Source organism: Leopardus geoffroyi, chromosome A2 (assembly GCF_018350155.1).
Source record: "Leopardus geoffroyi isolate Oge1 chromosome A2, O.geoffroyi_Oge1_pat1.0, whole genome shotgun sequence".
Classification (NCBI taxonomy): Eukaryota; Metazoa; Chordata; class Mammalia; order Carnivora; family Felidae; genus Leopardus; species Leopardus geoffroyi.
The window spans coordinates 16,969,628-16,995,721 of NC_059331.1; the positions used below are offsets into that span (position 1 = coordinate 16,969,628).

Below are 26,094 nucleotides of genomic sequence, written 5' to 3' on the forward strand. Positions count from 1 at the left end.
CCTGCTCTGGCCTGCCCAGTTTGCTGCCCTGCCCAGCTTTGGAGTAGAGGGAGAACAGAAGCCCTTGCGAGGCTCCTCACTACCAATCAGAGATAGAGGGGGGTGTCTGGTCTGGGCTGCCCCTTTGGAGTTTCATGAGGCCAAGAGAAAGATAAATCATTCTTTAAAATCTCAACAGCCACCTGGGTCCCTGAGAATTGTGTGGATAGGCAAGGCAGGGTTGGAATGCATACCTCCTAATAGAGGGCGGTGAATGGGCCCTGCGGGAGCCGGGCCGTGAAAAGTCTGGGCCTACAGCTGCCATGGAATGTGAAGAATATGGTGTCTAGTAAGTATATACTTCTTCAGCCCTAATGTGAGGTAACCATGCCACGGCTCCAAGCTCAATATGGCTGGCTCTACCTGCAGAGTCTCTGATGAAGGAGTTTGGGAAATTTAGAGGCTGTGGCTCCAACCTGAGGGCACCTGCCCCTTCCAGGAAGATGGTTCTCTGACCGGGAGCTGGCAGGAGAGAGAGCTCTGTCTTCTGGCCCTCATCGGTCTGGAGTGGAATTTCCATCCCGCCGAACTAGGAGGAGAGAGAGTGTGAATGGCACTGATTCAAATATCATAGCTTTCCTTTTTTTTTTTTTTTTAAGTTTACTTAAGTTGCTTTTTTTTTTTTTTTTTTAAGTTTATTTTGAAAGAGAGCGAGAGTACAAGTGAGGGAGGGGCAGAGAGAATCCCAAGGAGGCTCCATGTTGTCAGCACAGCTCCCGATGCAGGGCTGGAACCCACGAGCCGTAAGATCATGACCTGAGTCGAAATGGCGTTGGACACTTAACTGACTCAGCCACCCAGGCACCCCTCGCTTTCCTTCTTTTACCGAGTGTTAGTAGGTGTTTTGAATACATGTTTCTTTGTTTGTTGTATGCCCTTAGGTCAATTTTCAGAGACTTAACATTTTTTTTTTTAATGTTTATTTTTGAGAGAGAGAGAGAGAGAGAGACAGAATGCAAACAGGGGGAGGGGCAGAGAGAGAGAGGGAGACACAGAATCTGAAGCAGACTCCAGGCTCTGAACTGTCAGCACAGAGCCCGACGCAGGGCTGGAACTCACCAACTACAAGATCATTACCTGAGCTGAAGTCAGACACATAACCGGCTGAATCACCCAGGTGCCCCTCCAGAGACTTTATAATTGTCACCAGCTGGACTGGGGAAGGGGACTGCAGAGCTCCTCATACTGTCAAGCCAGAAGTGGACCTCTAGGGGACTGTTGAAGGTATCATTACTATTTTGCTTGGATGTTACAAGATATCAAATCACTAGGTGACCATCATCAGCATTGAAGTAACATTTCTACTTTCTGCAGCTCTTTCCTATAAAAAGAGCAGAAATTGTGAGGGGCAGCATGGGGTATTCCCTCCACACCCCCCCCCACTCCGTTCCCCCGTTGCTGAGGCTAAGTTCTGGGTGGGTGCACCTGAGGCTGTAGCTCCCTTACTCAGCTCAGGTCCCTCTTATGTGAGAGGCTGTAGATGGCTTCAGTGCCACTGAGAACACTGGGGCCCTCGCGTCCTCACCCGGGCTCATAAAGTGGAGACGAGCTGGGAAGAGTTGAAGCTTCTTCCCTCCAGTTCCTGGAGCAGGGGGTCATTCAGAGACGGAGGGGCCCTGTCCCTAAGATTGTCCTGAGCTGGAGCTCAGAGATTTTGCCTGGGACGAGGAGAAGGCAAAGGGAACTCCAAGTTTCTTCTCAAAGGAACTGACTTCATTTGCAGCAGAGTGTGGAGAAGTTCCAGCCTAAGGGCGCTCTCAAAACAAGGCATGTTGTGCTGAAAAGCAATTATGGGAGATTCATTAGAGATAGAAGTTAAATGGTAGGTTGGCTAGTTTACCAGACAGAACTGGGGAAAGATATCGCCAAGAAGAGCTATCCTGGGGTCAGAACAAATCTCAAACATGGCCCTTAAGAGATGTTCCTTCAGGGGTGCCTGGGTGGCTCAGTCAGTTGAGAGTCTGACTCTTGGTTTCAGCTTGGGTCATGATTTCACGGTTCATGAGTTTAAGCCCGGCGTTGGGCTCTGTGCTGGGGGTGCAGAGCCTGCTTGGGATTCTTTCTCTCCCCTCACCCCACTCTGACCCTCCTGTGCTCATTCTCTCTCTAAATAAATAAATAGACTTAAAAAAAAAAGAGGGGGCGTGTGTCTGGGTGGCTCAGTTGGCTGAGTGACTGACTTCAGCTCAGGTCATGATCTCATGGTTTATGAGTTCAAACCCTGCATTTGGGCTCTGTACTGACAGCTCAGAGCCTGGAGCCTGCTTCAGATTCTGTGTCTCCCTTTCTCCCTGCCCTTCCCGCACTCACGCTCTGTCTCTGTCTTTCTCTCTCAAAAATAAACATTTTATAAAAAAAAAAGAGAGAGAGAGAGAGAGATTCCTTCAAAGGAGCCCCATCTTAACTAGATCAGTCTGTGGATCAGTTTATGCCCCAAGGCATACTGTTGAAAACATTGATGGGGGGTGTGTGAAACAGGTGATGGGGATTAAGGAGTGCACTTGTGATGAGCACTGGGTGACGTATGAAATCGCGTGTGTGTGTTTTTTTAAGTAAACTCTGCACTCAACATGGGGCTCAAACTGACGGCCCCAAGATTAAGAGTCACATGCTCCACCAACGGAGCCAGCCCAGGCGCCCCAGATGGCTCACTTTTTAACAACACTGAATAATATTCCATTACCGGATGTACCACAATTTATTTATCCTTCACCTGCTGAAGGACATCTTGGTCGCTTTCAAGTTTTGGCAATTATAAATAAAGCTGCTATAAACATCCCATGCAGGTTTTTGTGTGAACATGTTTTCAATTCCTCTGGGTAAATACCAAGGAGGGAAACTGCTGGACTATATAGTAAGAGTACGGTTAGCTTTGTCAGAAACTGCCAAACTGTCTTCCAAAGTGCCTATACCATTTTGCGTTCCCACCAACAAAGGATGAGAATTAATGGCATTATTTTAAATTTCGTTGACAGTTCGTTGTACTGAAATACAACTAATTTTTGCATATTGATCTTGTATCTTTCAACCTTACTAAACTCATTTATTAGCTCTAATAGTTGTGTGTGTATGTTCCTTAGGATTTTCTACATACAAGTTCATGCCATCTATAAATGTAATTTTGCTTCTTCCTTTTCCAATCTGGATGCTTTTTATATTATTCCCTTGCCAATTACCCTGGCTTGAACTTCCAGTACAAGGCAACATGGAGACTCACATTTCCAGCCCACATCTCTCTCCAGGCGTCTCACTGACATCTGTACATGGACACCTAATAGGCACCTCCTACCAACTCATGATCATCTCCTCAAACCTGCTTCTCCCCCAGTCTCCCCCAGTTCTGACCTCCTGGTGTTGAAGTCAAGTTCCCCTCCATTCCTCACTTTCTCTCATCCCCACATGGGATCCATCAACAACACCTGGTGCCTCGGCCTCCAAAATATGCCCAGCTCTACAACCACCAGCCCACTCTGAACCTCCAGAACCACGTGCTTGGATCAGTGCAGTAGGCTCCTAACCAGTCCTCCTGCTCCTGCCCTTGCCTCAGCCTCAGCCTAAGTGCAGTGACCCTTTAAAAACTGAGTTAGACCATAGCACCCCTCTGCTGTAAATCCCTCTATGGATCCCATCACATTCTGAGAAAAGCTGGGGCCCTTGCAGTGACCTCACTGCCTAGGTTACATTTCTGACCTCACCTCTTCTACCAGCCTCCCCATCACTCACCCCTCGGTGCCGCATTGGACTTCTTGCTGGTTCTTGAACACCCCAGGTAGTTACCTCCAACTGTTGTTGGTTCCCTTTGCCTGGAATGCTCTTCCCTCAGTTATAAGATCTGCACTTGGTTGCCCCTTGCCTCCTTCAGGCTTCCATGTAAATGCTATCTTCTCGGGCAGATGATATCTCTCCCATATCAGTATAAATCCCATTCCACATGATCTTCTTACAACATGATAATGACACTCCTTTAGGGGTAGGGTGGATGATGTCTGTGTTTCCTTCCCTTGGACCCCGACAGAGTTCTGTAATTGCCTTGACCAAGGTGATGGCAGAAGTGACCCTGATTTCCAAAGCTGGAAATCTCTCCCACTCACATGCTTCTAGAGCCCTGACTGCAACATGAGATGCTCTGGGGGAGAGAGCAAGTGGAGAGAGCACAGAGAGACAGAGAGAGATGTGGCTCTCTGGGTCTCACCCAGACCAGGCACCAGACATGTGAGTGAAGGAGCCCTCAAGGTGATGGTCCTGGCTCACACACCCTCTGACTGCAACCTCATGAGACACCCCGAGTCACAACTACCCGGCTCTCAAATTCCTGACCCATAGAACCCAAGAGGGATGGTAAGTGATTCTGGTGCATAAGCCACTTGTTTGGGATGATTTCTTACACAGCCATAGAAACTTGATTTTTCTACCTGGCGCTCACCACTACCTGACGTATCATATATTTTAATTACTCAGTGTCTCCCAAGGGCAGGGATTTTCGCCTGTCAGCTTCATTGCTGTACCACCAGTGCCTAGATCCAGGCTTTGTACATAGTAGGTGGTCAATATTTGTTGAATAGAATGAATGACTATACCTAGTAAAATGACCAACAATGTACACAGGAATCATGATGCTAGTTTAGATGGTGGTTACCTCCAGGAAGCAAATATCAGGGGCCTTCATCATATGTGTATTTTCTTCTCGAAAGAAAACAAGCAAATATGGCAAGATGCTTACACTTGATTAAAAAGTGAATTTGCCACATTATTTTCTATCCTTTCCATGACAAAACACTTTTTATAAAACTAAGACTTGTACATAAGTGTTCATAACAGCTTCTTTTGTAATAGAAAGTGGGGACAGACCAAATGCCCATCAGGTGGTGAACAGATAAACTGTGCCGTATTCTCAGCAATAAGAACAAAATACTGACACAGTCAACACCCAAAACCATTATGCTGAGAGAAAGAAATCCTATCCAACAGAGTATATACTGAATGATTCCATTTATAACCAATTCTAGAGCAGGCAAGACTGACCAGTGCTGGGAAGACATCACCTCAGTGCCTTTCTGGAGGGCAAGGCCTGACTTCCAGACAAGGCCAGGCAGCCTCTTTGTTTCACATTCCTTCTTCTAGTCCCAGCTCGGGCCTTCCCTCACCAGGTGACCCTGAGCAAGTCATGGCCTCTCTCTGGGCCACAGTTTCCCCCATGTACATTTCAGTGGAGGCTGGAATGGGTGTCTGATGCTTCCTCCCATCCTGACATTCCAGGATTCCCTGATTCCCTTGCAAGCCATGGCCACCTTGGGAAATCCCTTGAGCCAGCCTGCAGGCTGGCTTGGGCCTCCCAGGCAGGGTGAGGAGCTCTCCCTCGGGGTCTGGAGCCCCAGCCTCAGGCAGACCTAGATGGGGCTGGATGCCAGGCACCGACCTTGAGTGGGCTGGGGCTTCCCTCACTCCTGCAAAGCACAGGGCTCGGAGGGTGAGAGATCTGGCAATGCCCCCTCAGCTTTTGTTCCTGTCTCTAGGGCTGTGCAAGCCAATGAAAATGCAGCCCTGAGAATAAAAGCCCCTTGTCCAGAGTTCTGAGCCCTAATCCTCTTACACGTCAGCAGCGGAAAGCCGGAGCCGGTGGCAGAAGGGCCGCTCTGATTTCCCTGCCAGCCGTCCCTCGTCCCACACTCTGGTGCCAGCCCCGTCCCATCGCACAGTCTGGCATCCCAGGCCAAGGAACTGCACAGCTGAATGTAATCACCACTCAGGTCTCTGATGATGGAGCCATTAGACTGTGAGCTCTGGCCGGGACTGGCCAGCCCAAGAGAGTCTGAGCATCCACCGGCCCCAGGATCTACAGAGCCCCAACTTTGCCCAGTGTGGCCTGTCCCAAGGGTCTGCCTCCCTCCCCTGGGGGCCCAGACTGTTCCTCAAGCGATAAAGTCGGGGGGACTTGATTGGATAGTCACAGGGTCTATCTGAGCTCACCCACCCCTTCAGGAAGCACAATCGGAGCCCCTGTCATAGGAGTGGAGGGACAGACACCTCCAACCAGCCAAGAAGTGCCACAGCAACAGTGTGGCCACGGGCAGGTGCGTCCAACCTGCCCAACCCCAAGGAGGCTGGGCAAGATTTTGTAAACTTTGAAGAGAGAAGAGGGGGTGGACAGGTCACTGGGACCAGGCTGGGAGAAGAGGGGACAGGCCCATTCTGAGGATGTGGGGAGAGTAGCTGGCAATGGCCACACAGACACTGTAAAATGTAACCTGTGCTGGAGGCCTGGGCACCTGCAATGGGCGACACTTACCCCAGGGAGGCAGGGCTTCAGGAAGCCAGGGGACAACCTGGGCATTGGCTTTACTTGAATATTTAGTTGGGGGAGAAGTGAAGAATTTTTTTTTAAATTTTTAATGTGTATTTATTTTTGAGACAGAGAGAGAGAGAGAGAGAGACAGAGCATGAGTGGGGAAGGGGCAGAGAGAGAGGGAGACACAGAATCCGAAGCAGGCTGCAGGCTCTGAGCTGTCTGCACAGAGCCCAATGAGGGGATTGAACTCACAGACTATGAGTTCATGATCTGAGCCAAAGTTGGAAGCTTGACCAACTGAGCCACCTAGGCGCCCTGAGAAGTTAAGAATTTAATGTATAAGTGCTACAATAGTCAATCCTTTAAAATTAAAATAAACAGGGGCGCCTGGGTGGCTCAGTCGGTTGAGCGTCCGACTTTGGCTCAGGTCATGATCTCACAGTTCGTGAGTTCGAGCCCCATGTTGGGCTCTGTGCTGACAGATCAGAGCCTGGAGCCTACTTCGGATTCTGTGTCTGTCTCTCACTCTGCCCCTACCCCACTCACTCTGTCTCTCTCTCTCTCTCTCAAAAATAAATAAACATTAAAAACAAAAATTAAAATTAAAATAAACAGAACCATGAAGTCAAACGCAAATTTCATGTGAATTTTAAAGATGAAATAAAGAGACTTAAAAAAAAAAATGTGTGTTTGTAGAGATACTTCAGACTCTGCTAGCAGACCCAGGGCCCTGAGCAGGGTGGGACATAACTTAGGTCTACACTTGGACAGACCCTCTTGCCCACCAAGGCCATCAGGCCAACACTTCCACCCGTAAGGTGCAGCTGGGAGAGATGCATGTCCATGGGCAGGTATTTGAATGTGCCCTGGTAAGGGTAGGATCAGAACGCTGTGTGTCCCGGGAACCTGGTTGGAAGGAAGGCCCCTCAACGTACTTCAGGCCCGTGGGCGGGAAGAACTGGCAACTGAGTCCATGGCAGGGAGGAGACTGTGCAGCAACCCAGGAGAAGGGACGAGACAGGGATGGTGATGTCCTGGGATAGAAGCCAGAGTGGAAGTAGGGGGCAGGCAAGGTCACACACCCCGACGTGCAGAGGTGCGGGTTGTAGACCCCGGCCTGCTGCTGCGCCTATGTTCCTCTGTGGCAGACGGGGGAGAGGGGGGCAGCCCGGGACAGGATTGCAGTGGGGCCCGCAGGTTCAGCCTTGCCCAGTCCCAGAGCTGATGCATGCCAGAGGTGGGGTTCTCTGGCACTTGGGAGCCAGGCATGGGCCCAACAACATGGGTGCCCCCAGCCTCCACAGGAAAGGCCCCAGGCAACGGGGCCCCCAGCACACTGTGGACTGCCTCTCCTCCATTCTTTTTTTTTTTTTTTTTCCAATGTTTATTCATTTTTGAGAAAGAGAGAGAGGGAGAGCATGAGCAGGGGAGGGGCAGATTGAGAGGAAGACGCAGAATCCGAAGCAGGCAGGCTCCAGGCTCTGAGCTGTCAGCACAGAGCCCAACACGGGGCTCAAACCCATGAACTGTGAGATCATGACCTGAGCCGAAGTCGGATGCCCAACAAACTGAGCCACCCAGGTGCCCCTGCCTCTCCTCCATTCTAATCATGCTTCCACCCGCACCACTCCCTGGACCTGTTCAAGTCGAGGTCATCCGGGATACCTACGTGGCTCACCCACGGCCAGGTCTCACTGCTCCCCACCTCATGGAGCTTCAGCAGCCCTTCACATGGCCCATCACACCCTGACACGGGTTCTTCAGCTCATTTGCCTGCCTGTCCAGCTACTCCCCCCACTGTTCCTTCTCAATTTCCTTTGCAGCTCCCTCCTCTTTCCCCAGGGCTCTGAGCCCTCAGTGGCTTACATTTCTGGTTTTAGAACAATTGCTGCAGGTGTTGAGGGCTCTCTGCTTGGTGTGGACAAAAGAACAGCCCCTTCCTTTCTACCACATCTCACAGCCCTGATCCCCTGCTGGGAACCCCTCCTGCTTGACCCCCCTATTGCAAAGGATCTTAGTGTGGTCCCCAAATCTGCGGCTGAGAGCTGAAAGGTTCCGATAGCTCTCTGAAGATTTCTCACTGTACTTCACACTTGTCATACACTTGTCACCCCTGCTGCTCCATTCAGTAATTCCTTCATGACTCCTTTAACCCCCAAGGATTCACCTCTCCTGGGCCCTCGGGAAACACAAGGAGGGAGACAGCTGTTTCACTGAGAAACCAGAAAATAAGTACTGTGCCTATAGATTTGTTTAATGCAAATTTCAAAATAACTTTCCCTAGAGGATTAATAAGAACATAAAGATATTTGAATGAATATATAAGAAGGTTAAGGGATTAAAAAATGCTGGTCTGAAAAAAAAAACCTGTAGAAATATACTACTAAATTTTTATGTCCCTCTTTCTGTATACTTGGTTAAAAAAGTAAAATACATTAAGCAATCATCTTGGGATGAGTGGCATTATTGTAATTGTGTACTTGAGAATAATGTGCCTTCGGTAAGGTTTTTTTTCTTTTTCGTTCTTTTTTAAGTAGGCTCTGGGTCCAACGTGGGACTCAAAGTCCCGACCCTGAGATCAAGAGTTGCATGCTCTACTGACTAAGCCAGCCAGGCGTCCCAGTTGAGGTTTCTTAAGAAAAAAATGCACAGTTGAAAGAAAGATAAAGCACATTTGGTAAACCTAATAAACATTAAAAGAAGTGGAGGGGGGGAGAAGAAAGAAAGATCCGTCTGGTGTGATGTCTCTCTCTCTCGTTGGCCGTGTGTCCCCATCCTCGATTAACTTCACTGAGCCTCACATTCCTTCTTTTGAAGAACAGAGAAAGTGATGCCTACAACATGTCTGAGGGCTGTCGTGAGAATTAGATGAAGTAATGCTCTTGAGCGCCTCGTCTGGTACCTGGCTCCAGAGCAGCTCTTAGTAAGCATACTAATCACAATTCAGTAAAGCCCAAGGAATTGAGGGTTACGGTGAAGGAATATCATGGTCATTCAAGGGCTGAGCAGCAACCTTCTAAATTTCCCCCATCAAGCCTGCTGTCACCTACATGTTCCTGTCTGTATCGCGCCAGAGGAGCCCAGATGTGATGCAGGCCCAATGGCAGCCTCCGCTGACCCCACGGGGAGGCCTGGAGCTAAAACGGGTCATCAGGATGGTCTGGCATTGGGCCAAGGTGGCCAGGGGTTTTGCCCCCAGCTGGATCAGTTGTTGGGTGTGGGGGGCCACCGTGAGAAGGGGGTGACCTCGAGCAGCTGACCAAGGTCCTTCCTGGGGGAGCGTCTGGGTGGTGGCGCTCAGACACAGGACACAGGACGTGGGTGGGCACAGAGGTGGAGGTGCTGGAAGGACCATCAGGGCGAGGTTATGTGGAGGGAGGGCTGAAATGAAGAAACGGGGAAGATGACCTGGAAGCTTGGCCTGTGGGTGGACCCTGAGTCAGCTGGAGCTCTGGGAGTTGGGGGCTGTGAACCCTGTTACATCCTGAAGCTCAGAGCCATGCAACCTGCTGCCTACAGCTCTGCTGATGGGCTTGCAAAGTCCGCCAGGAAGGAGAGCTTGTGTGGGAGCTTCACAGTTCACGAAGCGCCGTTCACACTCCCCATTCGCCATCCCCACTGTCGTCATTAGCTGGCTTTCAACGCCACTAACCCTACACCCCAGAACTGATGTAGCCAGAGAGGAGTTGATAGCAGGGGAAAAGCCAGGCCCCAGCGTGAACGATGACTTATGAAGGGCTTGGTTGGGGGTGTCCTGGTGGCACATTCAGCAAACACAAGGGTGGCGAAGATATGGGCAGTTAGAGCTTACATATTTCTAGAGGACACAACTAACTGTAGGGCTCAGAATAAGCTTACCAGGTTAGAAATATGAAACTTGGTTCTGACAAAGGCCAAGTCCAGCTCACAGGTCCCCAAACCCAACTGAAGAGTTAGAGCAGTCACGTTCCTCAGGAAAATGACCTCAGGGACTGCATGGGTATCAGTTCAGGACGACCCAACAGAGGCATGCACGGTGCGGGCGTGGGTATAAGGCAAGTTGTCAAGGTCCTCAGACCCAAGCAAGAAGAGTCCTCAGGGTCAAGGGACATGCCTGCTCAGAATCCATACTCTCCTCTTCTAGGCCACACTCGGTACCCGGAACCCCAGAATCTCTTGCCCAAATGGCCCTGAGCCTGCTTCCTTAGCCCTCTCTCTGAGGGATGGGGTCAGAGAGGCTGAGGGGTATAGACAGAGCTGGAACATGGGGATTCAGGTGTCCCTATGCATGTTCCTGGTGTGTCTTGCATTGAAGGTGGAGACAGGCCTAGGAGGGAAGGGGACCAGGCCGCAGGACTGCTGTCCCAGCTCCATCACACTCGGGCAGAACTCCAAGTTCAAGAATCCTACATGCAAGCTTAGCCTTCCAAGACATTAGGAGAGTACGAAGATCAAGTAGCAGAGCTTATTGAATGGTTAGTGTGAATCGTAACTTGTAAACTTTCAGACATGGATCTGCATTTGTACTTCAGGTCTGGCCCTGTGAGTGCTGGGGTGAACCTGGGCAAGTGTCCCCTCTGGGTTCACATCTAGAGTACAGAGACCCCCGGACCCCCCCAGGATTTCCTGAGAAGAGCACCCAGGAAACCAGGGGGCCAGGAGAGCCATCATATGAGGGATGTCTGAAGGGATTAAGACATTCACCTGGAAGAAGAGAAGGTTCAGGAACAGCATTCTGGCTGTCTTTGAGTCCTGAAAAGACCATCAAAGCAACAAAGAGACTTCCTGATTCATTCCAAGTGAATAGAGAATGAAATGAGAACCAGGAGGTGACATGGACAGAGGGGCCAGAGGGCTCAATACAAAATGACCCATTTAGGGATGCCTGGCTGGCTTAGTCGGTAGAGCATCCAACTCTTGATCTCAGGGTTGTAAGTTCAAGCCCTACATTGGGCACGGAGCCTACTTAAAAAAAAAATGACTCTTGTAACAAGAAGGTGTGGAAGGTGGCAGAAAAGGAAAAATGGACTGTGGAGGGAGGTCATGAGAGCCTTCTTGCTGATCTTGAAGGATTTTTCTAGAGGTGATTTAGGCTACAGAGAGGTGACCAGGACCAGCTGATAATTAAGCTCTTCCCTGACCTGAGTCTGACTGATGAGTGGCACCTTGCAAGTCACTCACAGACAAGGCCTCCCCTGGTCCCACCATCAAACATCTGAGAACTCTTTCCATGTTCCAGGAAGTATAAATTTTGAGGTATAGAGCAGAGACGTCACAGCAGTACCTGGCAAGCCAGCTTGGCCCACCACACTTCAGAGGGGACCTGCCATCTACTTTTGTTGGCCATGATCTCATCTGGTTTTGGGGGGCTTGGCAGGGTCTCTGGGGAGGGTGACAATTCTCACATGAACACATCTGCACGGATGCCAGAGCAGAGTCCTGTGCCTGGTGCTTGGCAGGGCCTGGGTGGCCACAGGAGCCGAAGGGAGGTCTTTTTTCTTGTGGGAACTCATTCCAGTTGCCAGCAGAGTGAGGAACAGAGCTGTGTCACTTGGCTTTCTGGTGGTTATTCCTGGCAACCTTCCTTGGCCTTGTCATGGCCTTGGGCAGGGACCCAGTCTACCCCAGGGTTTCCATTTCTCCGTTTGTAGAACAAGGGTGAACTTCTGCCCTGGCTGGCCACAGAGCCGGCCAGACCAGGAAGCATGCTGTCCTCCTTGAGAGGCTGAAGTGGCAGCCAGGGTAAAGACAAGTGAGAAGCAGGACCTGCCGCCTCCCAAGAGAGGCCCAATTAGGGCAGTGAGCAGTTCCCACCGGAGTCTCTGGCCAACCCTCAAAGCAGGCCGCGTGGGCAGGCAGCAGCGGGCTGTGTGATTAATGATGGCAGCTTGGGCCGCCCACTGGGCCTGGCCTCAGGAACTTCAAATGAGCACATGTAGTGCCAAGGGGGAAGCAGGCCAGCTCCGTTCCTTCTGCAGGGAAGGGATGAGAAGGAGCCAGCACAAGAGCACCCAGCAACAACAAGGCAATGCCAAACAAAGGGCCATGCTTTTGAGGCCTACTGGGACCTCTGCACAAGCCTCCCCTGGGGACCCCAGAGATGGGGCGTCATCAGGGATCCAGAGATGGGTTCACTCTACAGGCCCCAATGAATACACCCTGAGGAAGGCTCAGTCCTATTCCTGGCCCAAGGCTGTGGATGTAAATAAGAAACTGCCCTGTTCTCAGGGAACTAGAGTCTACAGTTCATTCATTCATCCATCCATCCATTCATCCATTCAATCATTCATTCATCCATGCAATAAAGACTTCCACCTACCTGCAGTGTCCTGGAACCACAGTTGTGAACAAGACAGGATCTCTGCTCTCAAGAAACTACTGCTATTCCATGTAAGTCAGACAGAAAACAAGTACCCAATAATGAAAACCCAGAGAGGCAACGGTGGGTATGAGCATTAACTCTAGGGTCAGAAATCCTAGGTTCAAATCCCAGTTCTAGCTCCACCTTCTGACCAAGAGGAAGCTATTTAAAACTTCTTTGCGTCAGCTTTCTTCTCTGGAAAGTGGGGATAATAAAAGCATCTATCATATGGCATAGTTACAAGGATTGAAAGAGTTAATATTTGTAAAGTACTTCAAACTGTAAATGGCATATAGTAAATACTGTACAAATATTTGTTAAAAAATAAAAATAGTGCCCAATAGTGAAAAGTATTATGAGGACCTTAATGGGGAGGGTGTGTGTGGAGGGAAGCATATTAGAAAAGGGAAAAGTTGAAATGCTTTTGGCTTCCAGAAACCTGAAGACAGACAGATCCAGAACTGGCCAGTTCTTATGTTCAGTGATATCTCTGAAGAACCAGGCACTCTCCATTTCTCTGTGTTGCTATCTTTAGCCTTGCCCTCAGGCTAGTGCCCTCACAGTCTGAAGGTGGCTGTTGCAGTGCCAGGCATTACAGGCAGGCATGACATTTACTAAAGAGATCATCATTTCCTGGCAGTAGGAAATTTTTCCCAGAATTCCTCCAGCAAGCTTCTCTCATTTACCAGGGCAGCATCTCATGCTCAAGCTTAAAACCAATCAATGGCATGGTGACAGAGATAACCCTGATTGGCTTGCCAATCAGGACCTACCCTGAAACATGGGGTCTCTCAGAAGAGGCATAATGATGAAGGCTGTTAGGAATGTGATACCATATGGATAGACAGTCAACAAATTATGCAATAGACTGTAAGGCAAGGCTTCATTGAGAATATCCACCCATGGGGTGCCAGTTGGCTCAGTTGTTGAGCATCTGACTCTTGGTTTCGGCTCAGGTCTTGACCTCAGGGTCATGCGTTCAAGCCTTGCATTGGGCTCCATGCTGGGCATGAATCTTACTTTAAACAAACAAACAAACAAAAAAGCAAAACAAAGAAAAAAAATCCACCTGAGTGGGGATCTGAATAATGAGGAAAAGTCAATCTTACATCTACGTAAGGGGAAGATAGCCTGGGCAGACAGAATAGCAAGTACAAAAAGACTCTGAGGTGAAAATGAGCTTGCAACTCAGGGAAAGAAAGACCAGAGTGACTTAGGAATGGACTGAACAAAGGGACACAGCATAAAATCATAACGATAGTATCTTTAGAAATTGCAAATATATGGAGAGAATTTTAAAATATTAACTGTAGCATATATGTCGAGGGAGGAACAAGTGAGTTAGCCTCCTAAGGTTTTTGCATTGTCTGGGAGAAGGGTAATAACAATACTAGTATCAGACTTTGAAAAGAAAGTAATGTGTACTGCAATTTTGAGAGCTGTGCTATCCAACATGGTAGCCACTAGCCACATATGGGTGTTTAAAATCAAGCAAGGTAAAACTAAAAGACAATTTCAAATTCAGTTCCTCAGTTCTGTTAGCCACATTTCAAATGTTCAATAGCCACTTGTAGCTAGTAGTGGCTACTACATTGGACAGCATAAATCTGGAACATTTCCAGTGATCACAGGATGGAAAATTGGTCAGAACTGTTCTAGAGAAACCACTAAATAAACAGAAAAAGAGTTAATAGGGGTGCCTGGATGGCTCAGTCGGTTGAGTGTCCAACTTCAGCACAGATCACGATCTCACAGTTGGTGAATTCAAACCCCATATTGGTCTCTCTGCTGTCAGTGCAGAGCCTGCTTCAGATCCCTTTCTCTCTACCTCTCTCCCGCTCATGCGTGCGCTCTCTCTCTCTCGCTCTCGCTCTCTCTCTCTCTCTCTCAAAAATAAACATTTACAAAGAAAAGGAGTTACTAACTTTCAAATTGATAGTGGCAAAACATGCAATGATAAAAATAATCATTTCATTTTGAAACTAGGCAAATGGTAAACAAGACGACTTTGAAGCTCCAACTCAACACAACACATGAATTTTCAAAGGAGATTGTTCAAAAAGATCTTGCTAGGGGCACCTGGCTGGCTTTAGCCAGAGGAGCATGTGACTCTTGACCTCAGGGTTGTGGGTTCAACCCCACGTTGGGCACAGAGTTTATTAAAAAAAAGAAAGAAAAATATTTTGTCAGGTAGTAGATAAAAGTGTAGAGTGTTTTGATGCAAAAAATTAAAAAGTAAGAAAATCTAAAAGATGAAAAAAAGAAAAAGAGGAACAGAGAATGAAGATAAAGTTCAGAGTAAGGTGGGAGACTTAAATCTAAGTTTATCAGAAATTGTAATACAAATGGACTAAATCTTTCAGTTAAAATTTTTCCAGCGCGCCTGCGGGAGGGGGCGGGTGGGGAACGATTGCCAGTGAGATCCCGAGGCGAGGCTTGCGCTCCCGCCCCCGCCCTGGCCCCCAGTGCCCACCCAGTGGGCCCGGCTCAGCCATGATCAAGGCGATCCTCATCTTCAACAACCACGGGAAGCCGTGGCTCTCCAAGTTCTACCAGCCCCTACAGTGAAGATACACAACAGCAAATCATCAGGGAGAAATTCCATTTGGTATCTAAGAGAGATGAAAATGTTTGTAATTTCCTAGAAGGAGGATTGTTAATTGGAGGATCTGACAGCAAACTGATTGATAGACATGATGCAACATTATATTTTGTCTTCTGTGTGGATTCTTCAGAAAGTGAAGTTGGCATTTTAGATCTAATTCAAGTATTTGTGGAAATGTTAGACAAGTGTTTTGAAGATGTCTGAACCGGATTTAATTTTCCATGTGGACAAGGTTCACGATATTCTTGCAGAAATGGTGATGGGGAGAATGGTGTTGGAGATCAACATGAATGAGATTGTGACACAAATTGACGCGTAAACTGGAGAAATCTGAGGCTGGCTTAGCGGGAGCTCCAGCCTGTGCTGTATCAGCTGTAAAGAGTATGAATCTTCTTGAGATCCCAAGAAATATTAACATTGGTGACATCAGTATAAAAGTGCCAAACCTGCCCTCTTTTAAATAAAAAAAAAAAAATTAAAAAGGCCACTCCCAGGGAAAATCCAGGGGGGAAGGTCATCTAAGTTTACCATGCAGTTGTTTACCAAAACTAGAGGAGGAGAGTATTAACCTTTGCTCTTGGATTGAAGTCAAGGTACTACAGAGAAGTTGTGTAAAATTGGTATGGAAGTTCAATGTTGCTCTTCCTGTTCGGTGATTTTGAAGAAATGGAGTAATTCCAGTGTGACATTTTGTTTTCTTTTCTAAGCTGCATTCCTGTGCCCACCTAAGGCATGCCTCTATGTATTGGCTACTACAGTATTTCAAAAAGCGTGTGAGACATTTCTTTCAACTATGTACCATCCAAAATGTTGGTGTTTTGTATGGATCACAAGTGCAGCATTCCATAGTTCTGTTATTTGTCACAGTTGTTATTTAAAGAACCAAGTATGGGGGCGCCTGGGTGGCTCAGTCGGTTGAGTTACCGACTTCGGCTCAGGCCATGATCTCGCAGTTTGTGAGTTCGAGCCCCGCGTCAGGCTCTGTGCTGACAGCTCAGAGCCTGGAGCCTGCTTCGGATTCTGTGTCTCCCTCTCTCTCTGCCCCTCCCCCGCTCATGCTCTGTCTCAGAAATAAACAAACATTAAAAAAAAAAAAAGAACCAAGTATGTATTGCATGAAAACATTGTGACCTTTTTCTCTTAGTTTAAATAAACTCCAAGGTAACTGAACTTCTAAAGCAAAAAAAAAAAAAAAAGAATTCCAGACTGGTAAAACCATCCATATCCTGTTTGTAAGATAAGTATCTAAAACAAAAGGATACAGGGGTGCATGGGTGGCTCAGTCAGTTAAGTGTCAGACCTCTGCTCAGGTCATGATCTCATGGTTTGTGAGTTTGAGACCCACATTGGGCTCCTCACTGACAGTGTGGAGCCTGCTTGGGATTCTCTCTCTCTCTCTCTCTCTCTCTCTCTCTACCACTTTCTTTCTCTCTCTTGTCCTTTTCCCTCTCTTCCTTCTCCCTCTATCTCTTGCCCACCCTCAAAATAAATAAATAGGTTTTTAAAAAAAGTTAGAAAAGGATACAGGATGTTGAAAGTTAAAAAAAAAAAAAAAAAGCAAATATACACTTTGTAAGCACTGACCAAAGGAAAAGTGATGTAACTATGGTACCATCAGATCAGACAAAATGGCCAAAGTCATTACAACAGACATAGACAGTCACCCCATAATGCTATAAAGGTTCAATTCACTAGGATATAATCATTTTAAATCAGTATGCATTCTGTAACACGGCCTTGTATTTTGTAAAACAAAAATTGATATAACTATAAGAAGAAATGGATAAATCCGTGATCACGATAGGAAATTTTTAACCCATTTCTCACAGTCAATAGAAAAACCAGACCAAAAACCATTAAGATACAGAAAATGTAAGTAACATTACCATAACCTAGTTGTCGTACCTAGAACACTAAACTCCATGCTGCAGATAATTCTTCATGCATCCAGAAAATGACAAAATATGACCATATGTGATCACTAAAGCACATGCCAGCAAATTTTAAAGGATTTCAATTATATAGAATATGTTCTTTAATTACAACACAGTTTTGTTAGAATTCAGTAACAACTACAAAATCAGGCAACTCCTACAGGTTTAGAAAGAAGGAAACATAATTCTAAGAAGCAAAGGGTCAGTGGAAGAAACTGGATAACAAAAATACTACATATCAAGACTAGTGGAGCCACAATGGAATTCCACCTCACACTTACTAAAATGACCACACTCCACAAGACAGATGATAACAAGTATTGTTTCGTGTGTGAAGAGATTGGAACCCATAGAAACTGCTAGTAGAAATGTAAAATGGTGCAGTCACCTTGGAAAACAGTCTGGCAGTTCTTCAAAAGGTTAAGCATGGAATTCCTATATGACTCAACAATTTTACTCCTTTGTATCTACTTAAGAGACGTGAAAACATATGTCCACACAAAAAACTTAGACACAAATGTTCATAATAGCACATTCATAATAGCCAAAAAGTGGAAAAAACTCAAACACCTGTCAACCAATTAATGGATAAATAAAATGTGATATATCCCTACAATGGAATAGTATGTGGTCATAAAAAGAGTGAAAAACTGAAACATTCCACAACATGGGTAGAGCTTGAAGACATTTACGCTAAACGAAAGAAGTCACTCACAAAAAGAACGTATACTGTATGATTCCATTTATATGAAATATCTAGAAAAGCAAATCCATAGAGACAGAAAATCAATGCATGGTTGCAAGGGACTATGGGGGGGGGGTGGTTAGAAAAGGGAAATAGGTATGGGTTGTCTTTTTGGGGTAATAGATATGTTCTAAAATTGAGGTGATGGTTCACAACTCTGAATACACTAAATATATTGCATTGTATACTCTCGATGGGTAAATTGTATGGCATAGGAATTATATCTCAGTGAAGCTGTTACAAAGAAAAATTGAGAAAAGGAAAGAAAGTGGAATAATATAAAATGTTTAATTAAACAAAAGGCAGGAAAAGATGGGAAGAGAAAAATAGGAACCAAAAACAAAGGCAACTAATAGAAAACAATAACGAAGTGGTAACTATTAATCCAAGTCTATCAATAGTCACTTTGAATGACAATGCCCAAAATACACCAATTAAAATAGAATATCAGAACGGATCAAAAAACAAGACTCAAGTATAGGTTGCCTATAAGAAACCTACTTTATTTTTTTATTTTTTAGAGAGAGAGAGAGAGAGAGAGAGAAAGAGAGAACGTGCACGCAAGTGGGATGGTGGGGAGAATGCAGGCTCCATGCCCAGAGCAGAGCCCCACGCTGGGCTCGATCTCATGACCGTGAGATCATGCGTGACCTGAGCTGAAATCAAGAGTTGGACACTTAATTGACTGAGCCATCCAGGCGCCCCCAAACAATACACTTCTAAATAATGCATGAGTTGAAGAAGAAATCTCAACAGAAATTTAAACACATTTTAAACTAAGTGAAAATTAAAACGTAACATTAAAATTTATGGATGCAGTGAAAGTAGTGCTTACAGGGAAATTTACACCATTAAATGCATACATATTAGAGAAGAAGAAAAATCTAAAATCAATCATCTAAGTATCTACCTTAGGAAACTAGAAAAAGAAGAGCAAATTAAATTCAAAGTGAGCAGAAGAAAATACATAAGAATTAGAACAGAAATCAGTGAAATGGAAAACAGGAAAGCAACAGAAAAAAATTAATTAAACCAAAAGCTGGAACTTTTAGAATACCAATAAAATCATAAGCCTCTAGTGAGGTTAACTAAGAAAAAAAAGAAGAAACAAGTTACTGATATCAGAAATGAAAGAGAGAACATCACTGCAGATCCCTTGGAAATGAAAAGGATAATAAAGGAATACTATGCACAACTCTGTGCTCACAAATCTGATAATCTGAAACAATAATCTTTTTATGTTTATTTATTTCTGAGACAGAGAGAGACAGAGCATGAATAGGGGAGGGGTATAGAGAGAAGGAGACGCAGAATCCGAAGCAGGCTCCAGGCTCTGAGCTGTCAGCACAGAGCTGGACACAGGGCCCGAACTCACAAACCATGAGAGCATGACCTGAGCCGAAGTCGGTCGCTCAACCAACTGAGCCACCCAGGCATCCCACAAATCTGATAATCTGGATGAAATGGACCAGTTCCTTGAAAGACAGAATCTGCCAAAATTCACATGAGAAGAAATAGATGACCTGAATTGACCAGTATCTATTAAAGAAATTGAGTGAATAATTGATAACCTTCCAAAACAGAAAGCATCAGGCCCAGATGCAATCACTGATGAATACTACCAAACATTTAAGGAAGAAATGGTACCAATTCTCTACAATTTTTTTTTATTTAATTTATTTTTAGAGAGAGAGAGAGAGAGAGCATGAGCAGGACAGAGAGAGTGGGAGTGAATCTCAAGCAGGCTCCGTACTGTCAGAGCAGAGCCTGATGTGGGGCTCAATCCCATGAACCGCTAGATTATGACCTGACCCAAAATCAAGAGTCAGATGCTTAACTGACTGAGCCACCCAGGCGCTCCTCTCCACAATTTCTTTCAGAGGATAGAAACAGAGGGAATACTTCCTAACTCATTCTATGAGGCCAGCATCGTCCCAATACCAAACCCAGATACAGATATTACAAGAAAAGAAAACTACAGACCAAGATCTCTCAGGAACATACGTGCAAATATCTTTAACAAAAATTTGCAAATCAAATCCAAGAATTATATGCACCATGACCAAGTAGGATTCATTCCAGGTATGCAAGGCTGGGTCCACATTTGAAAATCAATTAATGTAATGCATCACATCAACAGACTAAGAAAGAAAAACCATATGATCATATCAATAGATAGAAAGAGAGGGAGACGGAGGACCTGAAGTGGGCTCTGAGCTGACAGCACAGAGCCTGAAGTGGGGCTCGAACTCACAAATTTTGAGATCCTGACCTGATATGTTAAGTCAGACACTTAAACAACTGAGCCACCCAGGCACCCTTCCTATTTTTTTAAAAAAAGTTTATTTATTTTGAGGGGGGGGGTAGGGGCAGAGAGAGAGAGAGAGAAAGAGAGAGAGAGAATCCCAAGCAGGCTTTGCACTGTTCAGTGCAAAGCACGATGCCGGGCTTGATCTCATGAACCATGAGATCATGACCTAAGCAGAAATCAAGAGTTGGCCACTTAACCAACTGAGCTGCCCCAGCACCCCTGTACCACCCTATCTTAATGCCTAGTTTGCCACTTTGTATTAACTTTTGTTTGTTTGTTTCAAGTTTTTATTTAAATTCCAGTTAGTTAACATATAGTGTAATATTAGTTTTAGGAGTAGAATTTAGTGATTCATCACTTACATATAACACCCAGTACTTATCACAAGTGCTCTCCTTAATACCCATCACCCATTTAACCTATCCCTCTGCCCACCTTTCCTCTGGCAACCCTCAGTTTGTTCTTATAGTTAAGAGTCTCTTTATGGTTTGCCTCTCTCTCTTTTTTTTTAATTAAAAAAATTTTCCTCTATGTTCATCTGTCTTGTTTCTTAAATTCCACATGAGTGAAATCAAATGGTGTTTGTCTTTCTCTGACTGACTTATTTTCCAATGATTGTTTTTTAAATTCTTTTTTAATGTTTATTTATTTGTTTTGAGAGAGAGAGAGAGAGAGAGAGAGAGAGAGCAAGTGCAAAGCACGAGAGGGAGAGGGGCAGAGAGAAAGGGAGAGAGATAATCCCAAGCAGGCTCAATGCTCAGCACGGAGCCCAACTCAGGGCTCAATCTTACAAATATGAGATCATGACCTGAGACAAAATCAAGAGTCAGATGCTTAACTGCCTGAGCAACCCAGGCACCCCTCCAATTACTATTCTTGATAAAAACTCTCAGAAAACTACAAAGAACTTTCTTGACTGGATAAAAGTTATCTACAAAAATCCTACAGCTAACTTTTTACTTAAATCTAAGACATTTGAAGCTTTTCCACTAAGATCAGGAACAAGGCAAGGCTATCCCCTCTTACCACTCCTTTTCAACGTCATACTGGAAGTCCTTGCTAATGCAATAAGGCAAGAAAAGTTAATAAAAGGTATACAGATTGAGAAGGAAGATATAAAACTGACTTTGTTTGCAGATGATGTGATTGTCTATGTAGAAAATCTGAAGGAATCAACAAAAACATTTTAAAACTAATAAACTATTTTAGCAAGGTTGCAGAATAAAAGGTTAATGTACAAAAGTCAATTGCTTTCCTATATACTAACAATGAACAAGTGGAATTTGAAATTAAAAACATCATACTATTGGGGTGCCTAGTTTGTCAGTTGGTTAAGCATCCAACTCAATTTTGGCTCAAGTCATGATCTCATGGTTTGTGAGATGAGTCCCTCACTGGGCCCTGTGTTGATGGCACAGAGCCTACTTGGGATTCTCTCTCTTCCTCTCTCTCTCTGCCTCTCCCCCACTCACATGCAGTCTCTCTCAAAAATAAATAAATAAAAATTAAAACAAAAAACAAAACAAAAAACCATAATACTATTTATATTAGCACCCCCAAAAATGATATATTTAGGTATATAAATATAACAAAATACATACAATATCTATATGAGAAAAACTATAAAACTCTGATGAATAAAATCAAAGAAAAACTAAATAAATATGGAGATAGTCCATGCTCATGGATAGGAAGACTCCATATTGTCAAGATGTCAGTTTTTCTCAGCTTGATTTACAGATTCAGTGTAATCCCACCGAGTTATTTTATGGACCAACATTCATGATTCCAAAGTTTGTATGGGTAGGCAAAAGTCTCAGGATAGTTGACACTATATTGCTGGAGAATTACAAAGTTAAAGAATAGATGCTACTCAACTTCAAGAATTACTGTAAAGCTACAGTAATAAGATAGTGAGATAATGGCAAAATAACAGATAAATAGATCAATGGAACAGAAAAGAGAACCCAGAAATAGACCCACACAAATATAATCAACTGATCTTTGAAAAAGGAGCAAAGGCAATACAAGAGAGAAAAGATAATCTCTTCAACAAGTGGTCCTGGAAAAACTGGACATCCACATTCAGAAAAAATAAAGAATCTAGACATAGATCTTATATGCTTCATAAAAATTAACTCAAAATGGGTCATAAACTAAAATGTAAAGCAAAACTATAAAGCTCCAAGAAGACAACATAAGTGAAAACCTTGATTACCTTGGGTATGGTGATGCCTTTTTAGATACCACACTAAAGACATGATCTCCTAAAGAAATAACTGATAAGCTGGATTTCACCAAAATGAAAAACTTGTGGTCTGCAGTAGACAAGACCAAGAGAATTAGAAAACAAGCCACAGACTGGGAGAAATTATTTGCAAAAGACACATATGATAGGGGCGCCTGGGTGGCTCAGTTGGTAAAATGTCCAACTTTGGCTCGGGTCATGATCTCACAGTTTGTGGGTTTGAGCCCCGCATCAGACTCTGCTGACAGCTCAGAGCTTGAAGCCTGCTTCAGAGTCTGTGTCTCCCTCTCTCTCTGCCCCTCCTCTGCTTGTCCTCTCTCTCTCAAAAATAAACAAACATTTTTTAAAAAGACACATATGATAAAAGACTGTTACCCAAAATATATAAAGAACTCTTAAAACTCAAAAATATGGGTTGGGAGTTGGGGGAGTTAAAAAAAAAACTCAACAATAATTTTTAAATACCCGATTAAATGGGGCACCTGGCTGACTCAGAGAGTGGAGTGTGTGACTCTTGATATCAGGGTTGTGAGTTTGAGCCCCACCTTGGGTGTAGAGACTTAAAAATGAAATCTTTTATAAGGAAGATGTGGTATATATACAATGGAGAATTACTTGGCAATCAAAAAGAATGAAATCTTGGCATTTGCAACAAGGTGGATGGAACTAGAGGGTATTATGCTGAGTGAACTTAGAGAAAGACAAATATCATATGACTTCACTCATGTGGAATTTAAGATACAAAACAGATGAACATAAGGGAAGAAAGCAAAAATAATATAAAAACAGGGAGGGAACAAAACATAAGAGACTCTTAAACATAGAGAACAAACTAAGGGTTGCTGGAGAGGTTCTGGGTGGGAGCATGGGCCAAATGGGCAAGGGGCAGTAAGGAGGACACTTGTTGGGATGAGCACTGTGTGTTATATGTAGGGGATGAATCATTGGATTCTACTCCTGAAATCATTATTGCACTATATGCTAATCAACTGGGATGTAAATTAAAAATAAATAAAATCTTTAAATAAATAAAAAAATAAAAATCTGATTAAAAAATGGACCAAGGGGCCCCTGGGTGGCTCAGTCAGTTGGGTGTCTGATTTCGGCTTAGGTCACGATCTCACACTTTGTGGGTTCAAGCCCCACATCCGGCTCTGTGCTGACAGCTCAGAGCCTGGAGCCTGCTTCTGATTCTGTGTCTCCCTGTCTTCTCTGCCCCTCCCTCACTAGCACTCTGTCTGTCTCTCAAGAATAAATTAAAAAATGTTAAATTTTTTTTAAATGGACCAAAAATCTTAACAGACACCTCACTAAAGATGTACAGATGACAAATAAGCATGTGGCCCATATCACATGCCATCAGGGAAATGTGAATTAAAACAATGAGATGCCAGTACACACCTATTAGAATGGCCAAAAACCAAAGCAGTGATAATGCCAAATATTGACAAAGATGCGGAACAACAGGAACTGTTTATATGTTGCTGGTAGGAATGCAAAATGGTGTAGTCACTTTGAAGACAGCTTGGCAGTTTCTTTCTTTCTCTCTCTCTCTCTTTTTTTTATGGAAGTTTCTTACAAAACTAAACATACTCTTACCAGCAATCGAGCAATAACACTCAGCAATAACACTTCTGGATATTTACCAAAGGAGTTGAAAACTTATGTCCACATAAAGCCCTATACAAAGTTGTTTATAGCAGCAGGAGGGGAGAGGAGCTGGAGGTTGAATCAACCAATAATCAATGACTTAGTCAATCAGGACTCTGTAATAAAGTCTCCATAAAAACCCAAGAGAACAGCTTTTTGGTACTTTTCTGGAGAGCTTCCATACTTGGGGAACCAGGACACTTCCACATATCACCACAGTGGGTTCCAAGCTCTACTGAGGACAGAAGCTCCTTTGTGTGGGACTTTGTCCAATGTATCTCTTCATCTGGCTATTGATTCATATCCCTTATCATAGCCTTTAATAAACTGGTAAATGTAAGTGTTTGCCTGAGTTCTGTGAGCCCTCTAGCAAAACAAACAAACATAAGAAGGTCATTGGAACCTCCAATCTGTAGTGAATTGTCCAAAGCACAGGTAACAGTCTGAGGCTTGTGACTGGCATCTGAAGAGGAGGGTTGTGGGGCAGCCTTGTAGGACTAAACCCTTAACCTGTTGGATCTGATGTTATCCCCAGGTAGATACTATCAGAATTGAGTTGAAATCTTGGACACCCTGCTGGTGTCTGAGAATTGCTTAGTGTTCTATGTGAAGGCCCACCCCGATCCCTCCATTAGAATTGGGTCTTGGAACCCTAAAAGGCGACCCGATACAGTTTACAAGGCTGAAATAACCTTGATAACAAACACCTAACAAAGACTGTGCAAGAAAGGAAAGTTACAAGCCAATCTAACTCAGGAATGTGTATGTGAAATTTCTAAAAATATATGTTAGAACATATAGCCTAGCAACAAATTGAAAGGTTAATGCTTCCAACCAAGTTATAGTTACTCCAAACTTGCAAAATTAGGTTGGCCTTTGAAAAAAATCAATGTAGTTTTATGTATTCAGAGGATAAAAGATGAAAATTACATGATTATCTCAATAGATACAGAAAAGCTTTTGATAAAAATTAACATCCATTCAAAGTAAAAACTCTTAGCAAAATATGAATGGAAGGGAATGTCTTTAATTTTATAAACTATGTCTGCAAAAAGTCTACAGAAAACATTATTTTTAATGATGAAAGGTTGAAGGCTTTCCCTTTGAGACTGGCAATGACACAAAGATGTTTACTTTTACCACATCTATTCACAACACACTGAAAGGTCCTGGATAATGCAATAAGCCAAGAAAGAGAATTAAAATGTATAAGAATTATATGGGGCACATGGGTGACTCAGCTTGTTGAGTGCCTGACTCATGATTTCAGCTCAGGGTATGATCTCACATTTCGTGGGATCGAGCCCCACATCAGGATCTGCACTGATAGTGCTGAGCCTGCTTGGAATTCTCTCTCCCTCTCTCTGTCCCTCCCCTGCTCACTCTCTCTCTCTCTCTCTCTCAAAATAAATAAACAGCTTTTTAAAAAGAGGGTTAGGTAAATGTCCATCAACTGATGAATGGATAAAGAAATTGTGGTTTATATACACAATGGAGTACTACATGGCAATGAGAAAGAATGAAATATGGCCCTTTGTAGCAACATGGATGGAACTGGAGAGTGTTATGCTAAGTGAAATAAACCATAGAGAAAGACAGATACCATATGTTTTTACTCTTAGGTGGATCCTGAGAAACTTAACAGAAACCCATGGGGGAGGGGAAGAAAAAAAAAAGAGGTTAGAGTGGGAGAGAGCCAAAGCATAAGAGACTCTTAAAAACTGAGAACAAACTGAGGGTTGATGGGGGGTGGGAGGGAGGGGAGGGTGGGTGATTGGTATTGAGGAGGGCACCTTTTGGGATGAGCACTGGGTGTTGTATGGAAACCAATCTGACAAAAAACTTCATATATTGAAAAAAAAAAGAGGGTTAGGGGCGCCTGGGTGACTCAGTCAGTTGAGTGTCCAACTTCGGCTCAGGTCATGATCTCACAGTT

At 44.5% G+C, this 26,094-nt stretch overlaps 1 protein-coding gene and 1 pseudogene across 2 annotated transcripts in view; one reads left to right on the forward strand and one right to left on the reverse strand.

Annotated features, from left to right (window-relative positions):
* Window positions 1-1,074: 1,074 nt before the first annotated feature.
* CSPG5 (chondroitin sulfate proteoglycan 5) overlaps window positions 1,075-26,094 on the reverse strand; it is a 52,520-nt gene continuing 27,500 nt past the window's right edge. Inside the window, exon 6 of one of the 2 annotated variants that reach the window (XM_045492730.1) lies at window positions 1,075-1,816. In XM_045492730.1, coding sequence (XP_045348686.1) covers window positions 1,753-1,816 — 64 coding nt within the window. In that variant the 3' untranslated portion in view covers window positions 1,075-1,752. The remainder of the gene's footprint in view (window positions 1,817-26,094) is intronic. The other variant, XM_045492731.1, reaches the window with a different exon arrangement.
* On the forward strand, window positions 14,624-16,094 carry LOC123605614 (annotated as a pseudogene).